General features: G+C 46.2%; 2 protein-coding genes across 2 annotated transcripts; one reads left to right on the top strand and one right to left on the bottom strand.

Moving 5' to 3' along the window:
* Positions 1 to 88: 88 nt before the first annotated feature.
* Positions 89 to 10080, bottom strand: vps35l (VPS35 endosomal protein sorting factor like). Its single transcript, XM_070926798.1, has 30 exons — positions 10064 to 10080; positions 8544 to 8643; positions 8131 to 8313; positions 7920 to 8039; positions 7767 to 7791; positions 7308 to 7387; positions 6855 to 6983; positions 6664 to 6748; positions 6525 to 6581; positions 6262 to 6358; positions 6024 to 6071; positions 5662 to 5755; positions 5252 to 5452; positions 5091 to 5137; positions 4440 to 4551; positions 4218 to 4334; positions 4068 to 4121; positions 3895 to 3975; positions 3714 to 3776; positions 3526 to 3611; positions 3332 to 3412; positions 3094 to 3157; positions 2398 to 2496; positions 2217 to 2294; positions 1968 to 2082; positions 1697 to 1836; positions 1355 to 1520; positions 952 to 1070; positions 690 to 836; positions 89 to 565 (listed from the first exon to the last, which is right to left on the bottom strand). Exons 1-30 carry the CDS (start codon positions 10078 to 10080, stop codon positions 467 to 469), a joined length of 2904 nt encoding a protein of 967 aa, XP_070782899.1. The 3' UTR covers positions 89 to 466.
* A 546-nt stretch (positions 10081 to 10626) lies between these two features.
* zdhhc16b (zinc finger DHHC-type palmitoyltransferase 16b) lies at positions 10627 to 17349 on the top strand. The gene is made up of 10 exons (XM_070927127.1): positions 10627 to 10726; positions 13895 to 14192; positions 14277 to 14471; positions 14768 to 14856; positions 14955 to 14983; positions 15097 to 15230; positions 15769 to 15854; positions 15949 to 16072; positions 16178 to 16248; positions 17127 to 17349. Exons 1-10 carry the CDS (start codon positions 10698 to 10700, stop codon positions 17227 to 17229), a joined length of 1158 nt encoding a protein of 385 aa, XP_070783228.1. The 5' UTR covers positions 10627 to 10697; the 3' UTR covers positions 17230 to 17349.
* Positions 17350 to 17578: the final 229 nt, after the last annotated feature.

Below are 17578 nucleotides of genomic sequence, written 5' to 3'. Positions count from 1 at the left end.
TTATTGTGTGTGTGTGAGTGTGAGTGTGAGAGAAAGAAAAGCAAAAAAAAAATCCACTTAATAAGATACTTCATACTCATGATGGGCATTTAAATACAAAAGCAGGGTGTTTATTTCTACAAATGCGTGAGGAGGACAACATGTGAAACCAACAGCATTGCGTTACATAAATCCTATGCGTGGTGCAGAAGAGCGGGAAAAGCGCGAGAGCAGCTTTCTCTAACTTCAGTCTACAAGTATCATGATTTTTTTTTTTTTTTTTACATTGGTCCAAACTGTAAATATTTAATGCCAAGTGCTTTTTGTCCATTCACCCCCCCTTCAAATGTTCACAAAGTGTCCTCACACAAAAGACATTAAGGCATTATTTTCTTCTTCTTCTTTGTGCTTCTTGTTATCTTTTGTTTTTTTTAGTTGTTTTTTTTAACACAAACTTGGTGCACAAACGTGTTGTTGCGGTCGGTGTTCAGGTGCGGGACTGCAGTGCCAGCCTCTGGACTGTATCCGACAGGTGGGTCATGTCGGGCTGCTGAGCCTGGTGTTTGATGCACTCCAGGGTCCGGACCTGGAACAGAGAGAAGAGACGGGAAGTCACTATACACAGCAAACATTAAAACAGTTATGGGTAGAGCTGCTTGAGAAATTTGTTCAGAGTTAAGAGGTGTTTGTGTGTGAGTGTGTGAACTCACTGAGACGCGGGTCTCGCAGTATCCGTGTTTGTGGCTGAGGTTCCACAGGTTTACGGCCAGCTGGCTCAGCTTGTTGTTCCTCAGGTCGCCGTGAGCCAGCAGGACACCGAACAGGGAAAAGGCCAGAGCGCCTTGACGCCGTGTGCTCTGCTGCAAAGAAGACCGTGTCAGTGCAACACAACACGTGACTGGAAAACAGCGGTGTTCATGAACGCAGCGTAATAGATTTAGATTAACCCCCCCCCCACACTTTCAGCCTCACCTCATCCCGACCGAGTGCCTTCAGGTGGTCCAGGATCTGCCCGATCAGAGTCTCGCACAGCTTGTTGATCTCTGATAGAAACTTTGGGTCTCCGCCATAAAGTGTCTCATTGGAGTCCACTTGCAAAAAGATGAAAAGTAAAGCCACGTTGGTAAACATGGTAATCTAAATGTACATCAAAATAAACCTCGGGAGTAATCCATGAAGGAGGGTTAGGGAGTTCTGATATCTGAAAATCGTGAAAATCCTGGATTTTGTAAAAAGCTCACAGAAAAGCTAAATTTACTTTGTCTTTAAGAAAGAAAATAAAACTAAACTTGACCAGTAATTTGGATTTGTGAGTGAAGGATTGTGGCATATCAGAGATATGTTTACGACACTGTGTGTGTGTGTGTGTGTGTACCTTTAGGGATGGAGTAGAGGTACGTCTCCTGGCTCATGGCGGCCAGCAGGGGCAGAGCACTCATGTAGACCCGCACCTTGGCGTCGCTGTAGTCCTCCCAGGTGTAATCCTGGACCATGTTGAGCAGACCGCGGACCAGGTAGAGCACGCCATGCTCTGGATGGTCCTGCAAACACACACACACACACTAAACTGTAACTAAAAAGGGAGTTTTACAGATGTTAGCCTTTTGGTTCGGTACTTCGTCTTTGACTGTAAAGCCACACCTGAACGCCCCACTGAGCTGTCTAAACAGAGCCTTCATGCTCTGAAAGGCTGAGGAAAGGAGATGGATTGTGTTACCGGGACAACCAGCAGCGTCGACAGAAAGTTGTTGATGAAGTCCAGCAGGAAGCTCTCAGAAGAGCGGAGTTTCCCCTCCACGCTGATGGAGCGAGGAACCTCCGGAAGAAGGCTGACCGCTGCCTTTAGGAAAGCATCAGCTGGAGGTGTTGGAAAAATGGTGAAAGGAAAGAGAAAAAAGGGAGGAGAGGAGGGAGATAACAATCTTAAGTTTTGAACTCAACATCCTGAACGTGACCTGAGTGCTTAAAACCAGGAAGCAGCCGCTCACCCTGGGAGAGACACTGGTTTGCCAACGCCACCTGACCAGAGAGCAGATAGAGGCTGAGACGACTGAAGATGCTGCTGAGCGACGGGATGGTGATGAAGCTGTAGGCGGCACACGCCTGGAGGAGAAGGAGAGAGACCACAGCGACCGAGTTAATCAGCCCAACTGCGTTTTGAACGCAACATCTGAAGCTCAAGCTTTCCTGTTCCTCAGACGCCGCTGAAACGCCGGGGGGTCACATTCCCCACTCACCCTGACGAAGGCTGCCGTCTTCCGGGAGTGACTGCCTCTCATCACCCGGCTGGTCTCCATCGCCAGCTGGTTCACAGTCTGGAAAAACGGCAAGGTCAACATTGAGGATGGTGTGTGTGTGTGTGTGTGTGTGTCTGTGTGTCTGTGTGTGTGTGACGTACAAACACAGGTTCATACTGACGTGAATGAGCTGCACCAGCACTGGCTCCAGGTTACAGAAGGTGGCTCTGGCCTCCACACAGAAACTCAACTGCTGCTCGAAGTCACGGCCAAAAGAAACCTAAACACAGGGACGGACGTACGGACAGAATAGACGAGAGTAAGAAGAGAGAGAAGACTCCTTCTTTTACTCAGCGACGGGATTTTATTCATTTTACTTGGATGACATTTGATGTTTTAGCATAATATTGAGGAGCGGTTGGTCACATAAAGATAAAGTAAAGCGGGGTCAAAAATTTAAAAGTTCCACATGTTCCTTATTGTCACTGTAGTTTCTTTTAGATTTATTTCAGTCCCACACACACCGTCCTGCGGCTGGAAAGACCCACCACGAGAGCGCCAAATGTGTATTAATCCGCAGCTGAAAATAGTCCTCAACAACTACACTATTACCTCTTGGTTTCCTAAAAACTACAGTGGCCAGCTGTTTCGGGAAAGCATTTAACCTTTAAGAAAAAAAAAGGAAATTATATATTTGTGAGTTTTGAAATATTTTCACCTTCAGTAGGAATTAATGGTGGCTTGGCGCTGAGAGCATGTAAGGGATAGTCAGAAAGTACTGAGAGACGGACTAATTAGTTGGTTTTGAGCATAAGGAAATAAAAATAAAATCACAGCAGTCTTGTTGTTAAACAGGCAAAAGTCGGAGTGGTCTCACCATGCGGATGAAGCCGATGATCAGAAGGGCCAAAGATCTTTTCTCATCCTCAAGAGTGAGAGCGCTGCAATACACAGAGCAGACGGTTACTGGCCGGAGACTGTCGCCGGGCAAATCAGACGACCAGCCGGCAGATAAAATATCTTATTAACAACCTAAATTAACAAAGAACAACCAAAATCTAAAAGTAATTAAAGGTATATAAACACACACACACACACAAAAACAAATGCCCTACTTGACAGAGTCGTGCATGGTCTTGCAGATGTGCAACATGGCATTGAGGATGACCGGGTCTCTGGTGGGCTCCACCTGGTGTCTGAGACAAACCAACAGATGGAGACGCATTAGACTTCTAGCAATCGACACATTTGTGAAAAGGGGGTCACCTGTCATTATTTTGCCAAACTCTGAGGCGGGGCTGGCTCCTACTTGATGAAGACCTCCATGATGGATCTGCAGACCTCCACCCTCACGCTGTCCTTCTGGAACATGTCCAGGAATGGCAGGAAACGCTCCTGGGGAACAGAAACATGGTGGGAGTGTGGCACGATAAAAGTCACACGTTATTTCAAGTGTGAACGCTTCAGCGCGCGCATTTTGAGGTGGCGGCCGCTCACCATGGAGAAGAGGACGGAGAAGTCGTGGAAGTAGGTGAGGATCTTCCTGATGACCGACTGCAGCTGGATGCGGAAACAAAGAAAAGTAGACTCAGTGAAGAGCAGGGGGGCAAGGGGAGGAAGAACGCTTCTGTGTCAAGGCAACAGGGTGAGTCGTCCTGTTAGCCAATGAGCTGCTAACCTGAGGATAAGCTTCCTCAAACGCCCGGTCCGGTGTCATATGTTTGATGATGTCAGCCAGAACGGTGTTGACCTCACGTTTCTGAGAGAAAAAAACAAAAAACAAAAAGGAAGGACAAACGTGAAAAGTGATTCCACATACTAAAAAAAGTGTCACAACTGTGCTTCACTCACCGTAAAGTGGCGGCAGGTGAACTCCACCCAGATCTCAGCACAGTTGACGTAATCCTAAAAAGCGCAAGCAATCACATAAGCAGTCAGAGCCGGGACGTCTTCATGGAAATAAGCATCTGCGCGAACGCAGCATTATATTTCCGACGGTACCTGGGGACTGCGGACTTTGGTGACCACCTTCCAGGCTTCGTTAAGGATCGTCAGTCTCTCCGACTCTGGGGGGTCGGCACAAGCCAGACTGCGGCCCAGAGACCCAAACAACAGATGCTGGAGAGGAGACGACAGTCAATCGTCCTTTCATCATTTCAAGCAAGGAACATGTACATTTCCATTTATTGGATCCCCATATTACAACTGCTCACGTCCTCTGACCTTCGGGAAGCCGGCCTCGTCGCAGTCTTTGATCATACCGATGAAGTCGGTGGCTCTGGCTGCTACAAACTCCGGCCTGAACGCCCTCATGACTGAATTCAGCAGCAAGGCACTATGGGAAACAAGGAACACGTCGGACCTTTGCGGTCTAAAGGACAGACACCACCACCAGAAACCACTGAAGCACTGAGTGAAAGCTCTGTAAAACTTTTTGCTAAGTTCATTTTGTTTTCTTTGTTGGCAGTGTGTTAACCCGTAAACACTTTCTGGATCCATAAACTGGGTTTTTCATGAAGTGGTTCTCAACCTTTTTGACTCCTTGATCCCTTAAAAACAGAGCAATGTCTACTTCTAAACCCTCGTTGTGACCAGTACAACCAAAAGGTGTCTTTCCCCCCTTGCTTTATCTGAATCATTTGAAGAGAAACATTTTGTGTGGCAGAAATGTGTTTTTCTTTTTCTGCTGTCCTTTCCCGTTAACCATCTTGCGACCCCTTGAGATTTGTCTTGCAACCCTTGGTGGGGTCTGGGAACCCCTGTGCTACATGATATGATGAACTGTAACGTATTACATGTCTCTCTTGAGGAAAATGAATGTACCTCTTGTAACACGGTATCTTTCACCAACAGCAAGTTTTAAAAAGCACTCACTTGTTCCCCAGCTTCTTGCATCTCTCCATCATCTCCGTTAGCAGAGGCTGAAATGGAAACACAAACCGCAGTTGAGGCCGAGCACAGAAACCTCCTGAACTCCGACCATTTCGGCCAACATTCCTAATGATACTTCAGTTTGAACATGTGTGACCACGTGCCTCTGGAGCTCTGTAGGCGATGCACTGCAGGATCCAGTTGATGGCGGGGGAATAGAGCGTCAGGTACTCGGGGACCTCCACCCTCTGCTGGACCAGCTGGTTCTGGACGCTCTCCCCGCTGACCTGCCGGAAGGTGCCCAGCAGGTCGAAGAAGTTGCGGTTCAGGCTGTCTTTCAGGTGGGGGGCGACTTCTATGCCCACCTGGAGGGAGAGAGAGAGGGAGAGCACTGTTATCTCTGGCCCCAGACCTCCTTTTGATCTACGCATCGACCCACCAACAGGGCAACAGTAAGGGCAGGAACAGGCAGTGGGACTGAGCCGACAGATAAGAAATGGAAACAGAAGCAAGGAGAGAAAGACGACAAACGAAACAAACGCAGACTGAAAGGTAAGAAGTGAGCACGTCTCACCCTGCAGAGGTAAGCTCTGGTGTACGCTGCCACCAGAGGGTCTCCGATCCCTCTGATCATGGCTGTCAACCGAGGGAGCGTCTCCTGAATACCGCTGCGGTACGACACGAAGAGGCAGAGGGGACTATTTGTTCAAGTGAATGTAACACATATATCCCACATGTTTCCAATAAGCCAAAAGAGCCATTCTGAAGAGAAGTCTGCATGCTATGATACAGATCTAATGTCGCTTAACTAAGGCACTGGAACAAGTAAAGGTGGAATATTTAAAAGTTGTCATCAAACAGTTAAGCCAAATTTAGTATGCAGACCTGAATTAGGGTGCCAAAGCCCTTATGGGAAAAGGACAGTTAAAAACTCACGATTTGTTCAGGAAGCGGTTGCACTTGAGAATGGCAGCCTCGACATATCTGTTCAGATGTCAAAGAGTCTAATTCGGATGTCATGGAGACAACCTTCAACAAGTGGGTGTCATGTCCATTTCAGTCTGGGCTAAACTGTTTGACAAACAAATGTACGATTGGAAAGAAACAACAAAAATGAGAGTCAATGGAAAGACGGATCAAGCGTTTGAGGGTTGCTGACGGCGGTAAAGGATACAATCTGGGCAGAAGCTCTCTGATGGAGGCGATCTTGAAGAACCAGTTGAGGCAGGTCTCCTTGGCCGTGTCATTCACATCTTCAACCGTGAACGGGTCTGAGGAGGGTGGAAACCGCACGGACAAATCAGACACAAGCCGGACACACAAACAATATGTCTGTCAAGTGTCCCCTCGGGAGCTAGAAGTCTAAATGCTTTAACCTCGAGTGTACCGACAGGCTCAAATGAAACATGACTGGACATGGGAAATCCCATCCCGTACCTGGCAGGGGTCGTGGGTCCGAGCACATGGTCCAGATTCTGTCGTACACCAGCCGGCCTACAAAACAAGTGAGACCACAGTCAGAAAACCTGCATTGGTTTTTCTACTGAATTGAGAGAAACGAGGCTTCTTCACGCACCGAAAGTGTCGAGGATATCGGTGATGAGAACAAACTTGCTGGGGTAGAACTGGATCACCGAGGTGTCGGACAGAAGCTTAGAGCACTGGAACACAGATCGCAGGTCAGTGCTCATGTTTTTCATACAGAAGACAAGAGTTTTTGGGGTTTTTTTTATCTCGAGGGACAAGTGTTTTCAGCTGCTGGATTACCTGGATGACAATCTTCAGGGCTTTGACCTTCTGGTCTGAGGCCCAGGCCTCCTTCAGGGACTGGTTCAGCTCCTCGATGCGGTTGGCATAATCCTGCTGGGAGAGGTTCAGCAGCTCTCTCTGGGAACCCTGCACACCCACACAGACAGACAAACAAGTGGGTCCAAAATACATCTTTGCTCTAATATAGATTCTGCTTAGCAAAAATGATGTTTCCTTCAATGAAAACCTATTGTGTTCATGATTTTTGCAGCTTATTTCGAAGCACCAATGGAGGCAGTGGAAGAAGCTTTTATGTATCTCACAGACAAACAAAAACAGAGCATTTGATGACACCAGGAGTGCAGAATGCTCCCATTTGGGAACGGGACCTCTAACCCTGCCGGAGATAATTCAACACTTGTCCCATCCATACAGTACGGCTCCCATGTGACCTTGCAGACAAAGACGTACCTCCTCCAGATCATCCAGTTCCTCCAGGCGAGTACGAACTTTCTCTGAAACAGCCGAGGATCCTGGACTTGGAGCTTTTCCTACAGCGACAACAGGAATCACCTCATAAAGTTGATATGGCTAACAGTTGCCTATTTACACAATATTAGTCTGCTTTTAGCTCTGGTTTAGCCAGGTGCTGGGCAGCTAGCTGAAAACAGCTGCCTGCTGTGGATGGAGACCAGGCTGATGAGAGCCGCGAGAGTGAATCAAAACAAAAAGTAGCGGGCAACAAAACCAAAACAAAGAGCTGAAAGATGCTGAAGAGCTGAGAGGAAGTGCAGAGTCGGGCGATAATCTTCTGGGGGTTCGTCGCTACGAGCAACCCCTTTCACATTCACGTAGTCTTTACAGTACAGATATAGCCTCAAATGATCAAACACTTTTTGTACCCTTGTGACGAATACAAACAGGTCTTACCTTTATCAGAGCCCATGAAAAGATTCTATGAAGACAAAGAAATTGGAGTTACTGTCTTACAAAGCGTGGCTGCGAAGACAAAGGCTGATTAAATCAACGTCTTTACTTTATAGTAACAGAACAACTCGGCTGTTATGATGGAGGACGACTCACAATTGAGAGTTTTTCGGTGGTGGTGAACCTGGCCAGGATCTCTCCTCGTTTTGCCGACCAGGGCTCAAAGTCTGGTCCCACCGCCTCTTCCTCCTTCTCCTTCTTCTTCCTCCCCAGGTCCTGGAAGCACAACATCTCTCCTTAAAAATCAACCAAGGCTATCATCTTTTTTTTCTGGAACAGCGTTTGTCTGCCCGCAGCGTGAACTGACCCCTGTTGAGGCGCTGTGTGACATGGTAGGAGCCTCGCTGGCCGAGGCGGCGGCAAACATGGAGAGGGGGTCGGTCCCATCCATCATGGAGCTGAGGGGGTCCGGGGGCGCCGAGGAGGAGGAGGAGGAAGATGAGGACGTGCTGCCTTTACGAGCCCCGCGGCGGGTCTTTGTATCCGTCACCTGGGTGAAGAGAAGAGGGGAATGTCAGAGCTGTTAGTGGGACACCGAAGCCAACCATTGAATGCAAGAAACAAACGACTTATAGATTGTGTTTGACTGTGCTGATGGTGGAACTGGTGCAGGTGCTGCGATGTCGTGACAGAGGTCAACATTTTCTGAATGCACGTGTGCGGAGCTTAATAATGGTTGTGATGAGGCTGGAAGACGGTGATAACAGCAGATGGATCTACCATGATGGGTTTGAGGGGATGGTAGTCTCCAAACTCAACCGGAGCAGCCTCAGGACGACATCTCTGCAGCTCGGCCTCATAGTTGCGCCCGTGGGACCGCCTTTGTCACACAGATGTTGAAGGAAACTGTGTCACTTACATGATCAATCTCATAAACTAAGAAGTATTCATTTGATTAAAAGAAAAGCACTGAGTTATGATCAGAAAGCGACACATGAACGTGATGGGAACCAAGGTCCAAGTTTGCTGATTAGCACAGTGAAAGCTTTTTCCCGGGGACAGTCTCTATGAGTCTGGGTACTCCTTTCCAGCACGAGTCTCAGATAAAGTTCACCCCGACAGATGTGTCTCTTAGCGACAGTAAGAAAGTTTCCTTGAGTAATAGCACCTTCAAGTGTAATGGCGTATAACTCATAACCAATCAGAGACTCTCAGTGACTTCTGCGTTTTGATTACGGACCAATCAGGAATAACCCGAACCCATCAGGAGGAGCTTACTTCGAGAGGTTTAAAAACTGATGCCGGGAGAAATGTCGTGGTTCTGCGATTCAGAACGCACTTTCTGCTATCCAAAGAATGAATAAACGACTTTGTACTCTGTAAGTTCAGAGTTTTGTTCTTCTGTATCTCAGTGTTTGTTTCCTACAAACCTCACAGTGGTTATTTATTTCGAGTTACCGAAGGCTGAACCGCTCTATTTGCAGTGCTTTTGTTTTTAAGACAGCACTGGTGAAGTTCCATTAGGATCTGAGATCCTCCCTTAAAACACAGTGACGAGAGTCGGCCGTGGCAAAAGACACCCAGCTGTCATGATGGGAGGCAGATGTCAGCATGTGACAGAGATATGAATTATTATCACTCTAAGGAATCAAAGGCTACCAACATCTTTGTGCACGTTTTGCACACCAATGCTCCAAACAGTACAGCTCTTTCATTTAAATGTAAAAACAGTCATATTTTACATATATTTTACATGTCTTGACTTGGCAGTACTGTGCTTTATCTTTCTTTATAAGTTCTACATACTATGTTTATTGTTATGCACCAACATAAGCAAATTCCTCATATGTGTAAACCTCCTTGGCAATAAACCTGATTCGGATTCAGTGTGGATTTCGCTATAAAACAGCATCTGGACACTGGGACACCTCTGATCTGGGGGAGCCATCACATGCTAAAAACAAAGTGCCAAGACACATTCAGAGTACGTCCTCACGAATCTGTGCATTTACACTTATATCTTAACTACCTGAATATCTGAATATGGGAGTGCTACAAACACCTGTGCAATAACATCCTCATCTGGATTGCTAGACTACAAACAAGTCATAGTCAGAGAGGGCATTTGAATGAAGGCCATAGCCATGACAACACTTGGTAATGCTGCATTTGACTGCCAAAACCTGCAAAAAAACCCCGAACGTACGTCCTCACAATTCGCACAATATCAACAGAAACACGATTAAGCCGGTTTATGTTGATGATACGGAGTGTTTTTATATGAGAGAAGAGCATCTTACCACTGCACCGCAGCCATTTTTCTCCAATCATATGACCCTCCAGTACTTCCTGGTTGTGCCAAATGTTGGGAAAGCGGTGTTTTTGGTTTCAAATAGGCGGCCTGTTGAATATTTACTGTTGTCACCGTAAGGACTGCTACTGTGACTCCGTAAGAGGGTGTTACTTCACCATTTTTGACGACGACAGCGTGAATTGAGACACGTTTTCATGAGATGTACAGCCAAACACAACTTCATTTCCCAGGACACATTGCGCCCTCTGAAGCGAGCTGCTACCAAAGAGAGAAAATAATAGAAGTCCCACTTTGGAGTTACTTTTCGGGCACTGAACACTTTTAGAGAAGCTTCCTGTTGTCTGAAACCAACAGCTTACTTGGAGCAAGTCAGCCAAACTGATTTACCCTTGGCGGAGCAGTAGTTGACCCTTACTGCTACATTCTACACAACTTTTCTCCAGCGGCCAGATGAGCCGCCGGGAAGACGTGTTTGTTTGCTGCTGTTGAGTCAAACCTCTGCCTAATAGACAATCTTCGTGAGCACCGCCGCTCTCTGCTGTGGGTCAGCAGCAGCAGCAGCAGTCAGCGAGGACCTCAGCTAACAGTTTAGCCCGGCCATGACCTGACCGCAGCGCTGCATGCTTGTCCGCCCCGTTCACCTGACCAGGTACAGTATGTCAACGTCAAGCTCGGTCCGGGTCGGTGTAACGTTACTGTATTTATTACAAATGACTTCTAACATGGGCGTGTTGAAGGTGGCTGGAGGCAGCTAGCAGTCAACCGCTAGCTAACGTTAAATCAGGACACACTGAAGCTAATTGGAGGAATGCTTTCACCTACTGGTTGACAACATTACATATTTAGTTAGCTGTAAGACTGCATAGCGTAATTCAGTCGGTGTGAACCATCTTAATGTGGACATTTGTTGAATTGTTTTATCTCACTCGGCTTTGGAATGCTTCAGCCCCCACTTTGACAAAGGTGATATATCCTCTGTGCTGTTTTTAGGGCTACATGAAGTGCTCCAATAAGATAGTGCCTCAGTAACGTTACTTGTATGTATAAAGGTGTGACGGTTGGTGCTATCTAACTATCGGTGCCACTGACCAAATGATGGATTTCATATTTTAGACTGGGAAAATAAATCATTTAAGGTGTGTGTGTGTGTGTGTGTGTGTGTGTGTGTATGTATATACACACAGCCTATATATACATAATTATATAAGACTTCCAAGTAACAGTTATTTCCATTATCAACTCATCTGCAGATTATTTTCTCTAATCAACAATTAATAATTGAGTCCATAAAATGTCAGAAAATATTGAAAAATGCCCATATAACTTCCCAAAGTCCAAGGTGACACCATCAGACGTCAGATTTGTTTTTCATAGATATTCAATTAAAAATGAAATAAAGCAGCAAATCCTCATATTGGAGAGGCTGGAACTGGATATCATGTGAACTGTAATAAATCCACGTTTATGCCCCATTTCAGCCTACCTAGTATACAGTAGGTACAGTAAGTGCAGTAAGCCTGAACTGACATCCAGAGGAGGTACTTCATTAATGGCCAAGTTTCGGAAATGACTTAGTAATGTAGAATCTCACAAATAGTGACGGGCATCGATTGCACCAGAAGTACCAGAGTGACTTCTGTTTTCAGACTGTTCTCCAATAATCTCACCAACAGCCAAACATCCAAAGTATTTATCTTATTTGTCTAAGACAAGCCTGTACATTTTAGTGACTTTTGATGCATTTAATATGTGTCTGCAGTCTCCTCTCATCAACAACTTAGGGATAAATATTCCACTGGAAGAAGACACATGTTGTTCTCCTCCTCCTCCTCCTCCACTCAGACAGACTGAGACAGCAAGACGAAGTAAAGCTTATTACAGCAAGACACACAGGCAGTGATCTTCCTTTCCTCTAAGACCAGATTTAGGGCAGCAGGTTGCCATAGAGACTACGGTGCCCTGCTGTGTGCCACTCTCTCATGTTCTTTCTGTCTCTGCCGGGTACAGAGACGTTAATATTATGCCTCCAAATATGGCCTGGTTAATCACAAATCAAAATACTGAGTTGAGGTGAAAGGTCTTTTGTCATTTGTGTGGAAGCCCATTTCTGCCGGAAAAATAAAAAGATTTGCAGTGACAGAAATGAAAATAATCAAAATCACGAGGGTGTTTGTACGTTTGTACGGTTGAATCAAACTCTGGTTTGTTTTTCCCCCTTGGTGCGATTTCACTTGGGCAGATCTGTGTTTGCTCAAGGTTTGAGCTGTAGCCAGGTGCATTATGGGACATGAAGGGAACCAAATCAACAGATGCTAGCAGCTAGCCAAAAAAATAAATCACGGTCTGACCTGGGCTATGATATTTGGGCTGATATGACCTTCCTCAGGACCTACTTCCTGTGTTTACTTTCTCGGCCCCGCCCCAGACACATCTTGCCTTCTGGGAAATTTTTGCGTTTTTGAATTATATCAAAATGAAGGTTTTTATAGACCAAACGATTAATCAAGATATAATCGGAGGATTCGTCGATAATGAAAAGAATCATTAATTAGTGTCATAATTGGAACAGTGTCAAAATATTTTAATTGTATAAGTCAGAATTGTGGCCTGTCTCACACTGATATATATTGTCCTACTGCACCATATCAAGTAGAGCAGAAAATGATAACCGATTTAATCATTTTAGTAATTTTTTTCAAGCAAGAGAGCCAAACATTGTCTGGTATTAGCTTCTTAAATGTGAGGATTTTCTTTACTTTATTTTTTTGTCATACATGATATGAAGATTTTTGGGTTTTGGACTGGTGGTTGAATAAAAAAAAGGGAATTGAAATGACTTTCTGACATTTTATAAACAATTATTTAATATAGAAAATAATCTGCAGATCAATCAAATAGGAAAATAATCGTCAGTTGCAGCCGGCCATTCCTAAACCTTTTTTATCCATTTTCATTTGTCCTGCCGAAAATGGGCTTCCGTACATTTGTGTGTAGAGTAATGACATTAATGTGGTCATGAGTTATTAACGTTGCATGTCGCGCCTTCTAATGAAGAGCGAATGGAAAACCTATCAGTGTCATCATGTGTGACCCTGACAGATGGGACATGTGTCACACTAGCTTTTTGCTAGCTCACTTATTGCACTCACAGGCTTTTTTTGTGTGTGTGTGTGTGTGCGCAAAACATTATCGAGCACAGTTTTGCAGTGGTCAGTGTTGATCGTCAGGTAGCAGCTGAAGGCAGATTGTTGTCAGGTCTTACTCTTACTGTCTACTAAAGGTCCCTGCTCAGCATCTCTCATTATTAATGCTATCCCTATTTTGGAGAACCTGAACAAGCCTTATCAGTGAAACCAAACACTCACTTTCATGAAATGATGCCCTGGATCAGGTAGCCCACTTTATTTCCTTCTTAAGACACTCATCCCTTTGCATTTCCCTCTTACAGGGTTACCACTCTGCATGTTTCTAAGAGGCTTTTGGCCTGGAGATCTGGATTTGCCGTGAATTATTAATGGGAGAAGTTTATTTGTAGGAGCTGATGGGCGTAGCTCATTACCTGAGAGCCCCTGTCCTTGTTGTCTTTGACGGACATGTGTCACACGGAGGACGCTGTCACTGAACTTGTGTTTTCTTGGAAAGGGGGCCCTTTCTAAGTGTGGAAGTCCCTCGCGCCTTCTCCTGCCTCTGCTGCAGAGATGACGATGGAAACCTCAGAGGCCGTCAGGCTGCGCTACGAGGAGCTGCTGTTCTATGCGGCCTGCGTTTCTAACTGCTGGTCTGTGTGTCTGTGCGTTTGTGTGTGTCTGGAGGGCAGAGCGTGCCGGAGAGGGGGCGGCGGTGGCATGCGCATTGGCAGCAGCTGGAGGTGGCAGCTCTCCCGGGCCATGCGGCTAGCGCTGCGCTGGTGCCGGCTGTGCCGCCCGCAGAAAGGGGGCCGAGGCGGGGGGACCAAGCCGCGGGCCGGCGGCAGGCTTCTGGAGATGTGGAGCTACAGCAAGCTGCTGCTCAAGTCGCTGTACTTCAACAGCCTCAGCAACTCGGACACTCTGCTGGACTGCGCGTTCGAACCCGTCTACTGGATTGTGGACAATGTGACACGCTGGTTTGGGGTGGTGAGTTGTTGGATTTCTGTTCTGGGCGCTGCTCTTCTCGCCCCCCCCTCCCACTATGTCCCTCACCCTCTCTCTCTCTGTCAGGTGTTTGTCTGTCTCGTCATACTGCTGACGACCTCAGTGGTGGTCATCGTCTACCTGTTCGTCCTACCCACCATCATCAGCACTTACCCCGTGCACTGGATCGCCTGGCACCTCTGCTGCGGCCACTGGCTTCTTGTCATGGTGGTCTTCCATTACTACAAGGCCACCACCACCTCCCCAGGACACCCTCCAAAGGTACCGAGCTCCTCATAGGCTGACAGGAAAACGCTGACATGCGTGTAGCAAGATGTATACTGTGTGTGGTCGGGTACAGCTCAGATGAGGCAGTCGAAAAGGTCAAAAGTCTCCTCGAAGCTGTAGTGCTTTAAACAAGAAGCATGATTTTTCGCTTGTGCTTCGGTACCATTTTGTCACAATTATATCATTGGTATTTTGTGGATAAAATGTTCCCGTTTAGATTGACTTCTGTTGTTCCAATGAGACAATAACAACATCCTCTTCGTGTTTTTTATTTTATTTTTTTGTTTTAGGACAAAATTCATATTCCCTCAGTGTCCATCTGCAAGAAATGTATCACTCCCAAGCCTCCCAGGACGCACCACTGCAGCATCTGCAACATGTGAGATAATCAAATAATAATTCTCATGTACATAGTTTGCTAGTTTTGTTTTGTCCTTTTTAAATCCTCCATGGTGAACTGTCTCTGTTGTATTAAAGGTGCGTTTTGAAGATGGACCATCACTGTCGTATCCTTCTCACAAAAAAACAAAAACAAAACCCAAACAGAAAATGCATGAAAAAAAAATTCATTTCTTGTTAATTTCCCACTTTGTACACGTTGTACTGAACATGTTTCCAGCCTGGCTCAACAACTGTGTGGGCCATTTGAACCACCGCTACTTCTTCTCCTTCTGCCTGTACATGACCCTGGGCTGCATCTACTGCAGCATCAGCAGCAGGGACTTGTTTCTGGAGGCCTACAGTGCTATAGAGGTGAGGCCGGGGGGGGGATTTCCACTTTGACCCCCAATATCTGTGGGTAGAGTTTTTTCTTTAACTTTTAGGCTACTGCCACCCCTTAAACCCGTTTGTTGTTGGTATGTTCCAGTTTAGTTCAGACGTTAACTGGCACCTGCCAGGCGGTAGTAAGAAGGCAGAAGCAGAGCTCAGGTGGCAAACGACAAGCGAAACAGGAGACATGAAAAAGGATCTTGGCTTTCTGCTCTCATATTTACCTCTGATCCAGGATGGTCTTATCTCAATGATAAGTGTGCACCAGCTGGTAAACAAACAACTGTAGGCTTGGAATACCAATTAGTTTGAAAGTTTGGAAAGTCCTCAGCACCCAAAGATCACTTAACCAGGAACAGGATCCAGCATGTTAGACTTGTAACTTACCCAAATTGTAAGTAGCCTTTTGACCCCGAGCCAAAATGACATCACATAGCGGCGAGCTAAAACATCCTCGGACCAGATCTGACAAGCGAGGTAACGCCAGTATGAGCGCCCGACTATTTCCTGTCCCTTTCAGAGATACTATCAGACGCCTCCTCCAACTGACACCTCAAGAGAGACCACCGCTCACAAGAGCATCATCTTCCTCTGGGTGCTGACCAGGTAAGGAACACATCACCACATGCAGCAAAGCCCCCCCACGTTTGAAAATTTCAGATAAAGGTTGATAATGTCGTGCCCCCCCCCGCTCCCGCAGCTCTGTGGCGGTTGCTCTGGGAGGACTCAGCCTGTGGCATTCCATACTCATCAGCAGAGGAGAGACTAGCGTGGAGCGGCACATCAACCACAAGGAGACCAAAAGACTGCAGGAGAAGGGCAAGGCACGTACACTCATTGGACCACTGTTGGCTTTGGAGGCAAATGGCTTTTAAGAACATTGTTAACTCTGGAAAATGGCTGTTAACGTTTCTTCTGTTCTGATGCAGGTGTTCAAAAATCCATATCATCACGGTGTGATGAACAATTGGAAGTTACTGTTAGGCGTGGAAGAAAGGAGGTGAGTACAGTTACATTTTCCAAAATGGCGCCCGTTTTAAGATGTTGTAATAATTCAAATTTGCGTCATGGTTGATTTAGTAACACCTGTTGTTACCACGGTGAAAGCAAAGTGCAGCTTAATACTACAGCAAACACTCGTCGAGAAGCTACTAGAAATATAACAGAAGAGCAACCAATGTGTGCTTTAAATAAGAAGTCAGTCCATTTTATGTTTTGTTTCCGGTGACGACGCCAAACCGCGCTTCGCCAGCTGAATGGTCTAAATGTGACGCGGCGGCGGCGGCAGGAAGTGCTTGTTCACTGGTCACTCTGCTAATGCAAACCAGTGAGGCAGCTGTTTTTTGAATGAGACGTTTACACTGGATCACATGCATGCAGTTTCCTGTGAATCCCCTCTGCACCCGAAGGCAATCTGAATCCAGGCAGGAATGGCGGACTCCGTCACCACCAATAAAAACGATAATATCAGAGAGGTAATTACAGGATGTAAATACAATTAATGAAAAATACGGACCATAAATCAGATCAAAAATGGGATTTGATTTGAATGAATATCTTCAGGATTATATTATTATAAAGTTGCTTCCTGTCAAGTGTTTTCCCCTCACTTCAGTCTGTTTGCACATTATCAAAAGGTATTCCACTAAGATCTAAAAACAGTACGACTCAGACTATGTTCATGGTATTGTTTTCCAAAACAACCTCGTCCTGCACGCATTCTGGTGGACACTCCTGTTTGGCAAACTGTATTTAAACGGGATTAAAAAAGCTAAAGTCTGAAAGTCACATTTGAATTCTGATTGACCAACCCCGACCAACCAGACTACATGTTTGAAAACAGCCACATTTCAGGTTATTTGTCCTTCTGCTCCTCAGTCACTGGTTCACGCGGGTCCTCTTGCCCTCCAGCCATCTTCCCAACGGGGATGGCATCACGTGGGACTGCGTCTTCGCCAGAAGAGACCCCATGGCCATCTGAACCTCACCCTTTTTTTACTCTTGACCATGGAAAAGAAAAAAAAAGTTTAACGAGTGCGTCATAATGTGACCAGTGACCAGCTAAGGGACAGAGAGTACAAGAAGAGAAGCCCCCACTTCATCTGCCTCGGTCTGCTGCTGTAACCATTCCACAAGGAAAAAGAAGCTTTGTAGTCGCACAGATCAAGAGTTTTCTTTGCTGTCTTGGTATTTGCACTCGCAGAAGTGGGAACCACCACTAGTGATTCATCTTCTTAGGATCAGTTCCCACCTTTCTGCCGACGTCACCCTGCGACTGCAGCGCTGTTGACCAGTTTGGATCGCAAACGTTGCCGCTGGCCAGCATCGTT

The sequence above is a fragment of the Enoplosus armatus genome, chromosome 20, assembly GCF_043641665.1.
Source record: "Enoplosus armatus isolate fEnoArm2 chromosome 20, fEnoArm2.hap1, whole genome shotgun sequence".
In the NCBI taxonomy this organism is placed as follows: Eukaryota; Metazoa; Chordata; class Actinopteri; order Centrarchiformes; family Enoplosidae; genus Enoplosus; species Enoplosus armatus.
Note: the sequence above shows the minus strand (reverse complement) of the source record. Positions and strands in the feature narration are given on the sequence as shown.

Coding starts and splice junctions, on each gene's coding strand:
- zdhhc16b (XM_070927127.1), top strand. CDS start 10,698: ATGCTTGTCCGCCCCGTTCACCTGACCAG. Junction 14,984..15,096: donor GAAGATGGACCATCACTGTC/GTATCCTTCTCA, acceptor ACATGTTTCCAG/CCTGGCTCAACAACTGTGTG. Junction 15,231..15,768: donor AGGCCTACAGTGCTATAGAG/GTGAGGCCGGGG, acceptor TGTCCCTTTCAG/AGATACTATCAGACGCCTCC.
- vps35l (XM_070926798.1), bottom strand. Junction 2,083..2,216: donor AGACGGCAGCCTTCGTCAGG/GTGAGTGGGGAA, acceptor CTTCTCCTCCAG/GCGTGTGCCGCCTACAGCTT. Junction 837..951: donor AGGCACTCGGTCGGGATGAG/GTGAGGCTGAAA, acceptor TCTTTGCAGCAG/AGCACACGGCGTCAAGGCGC.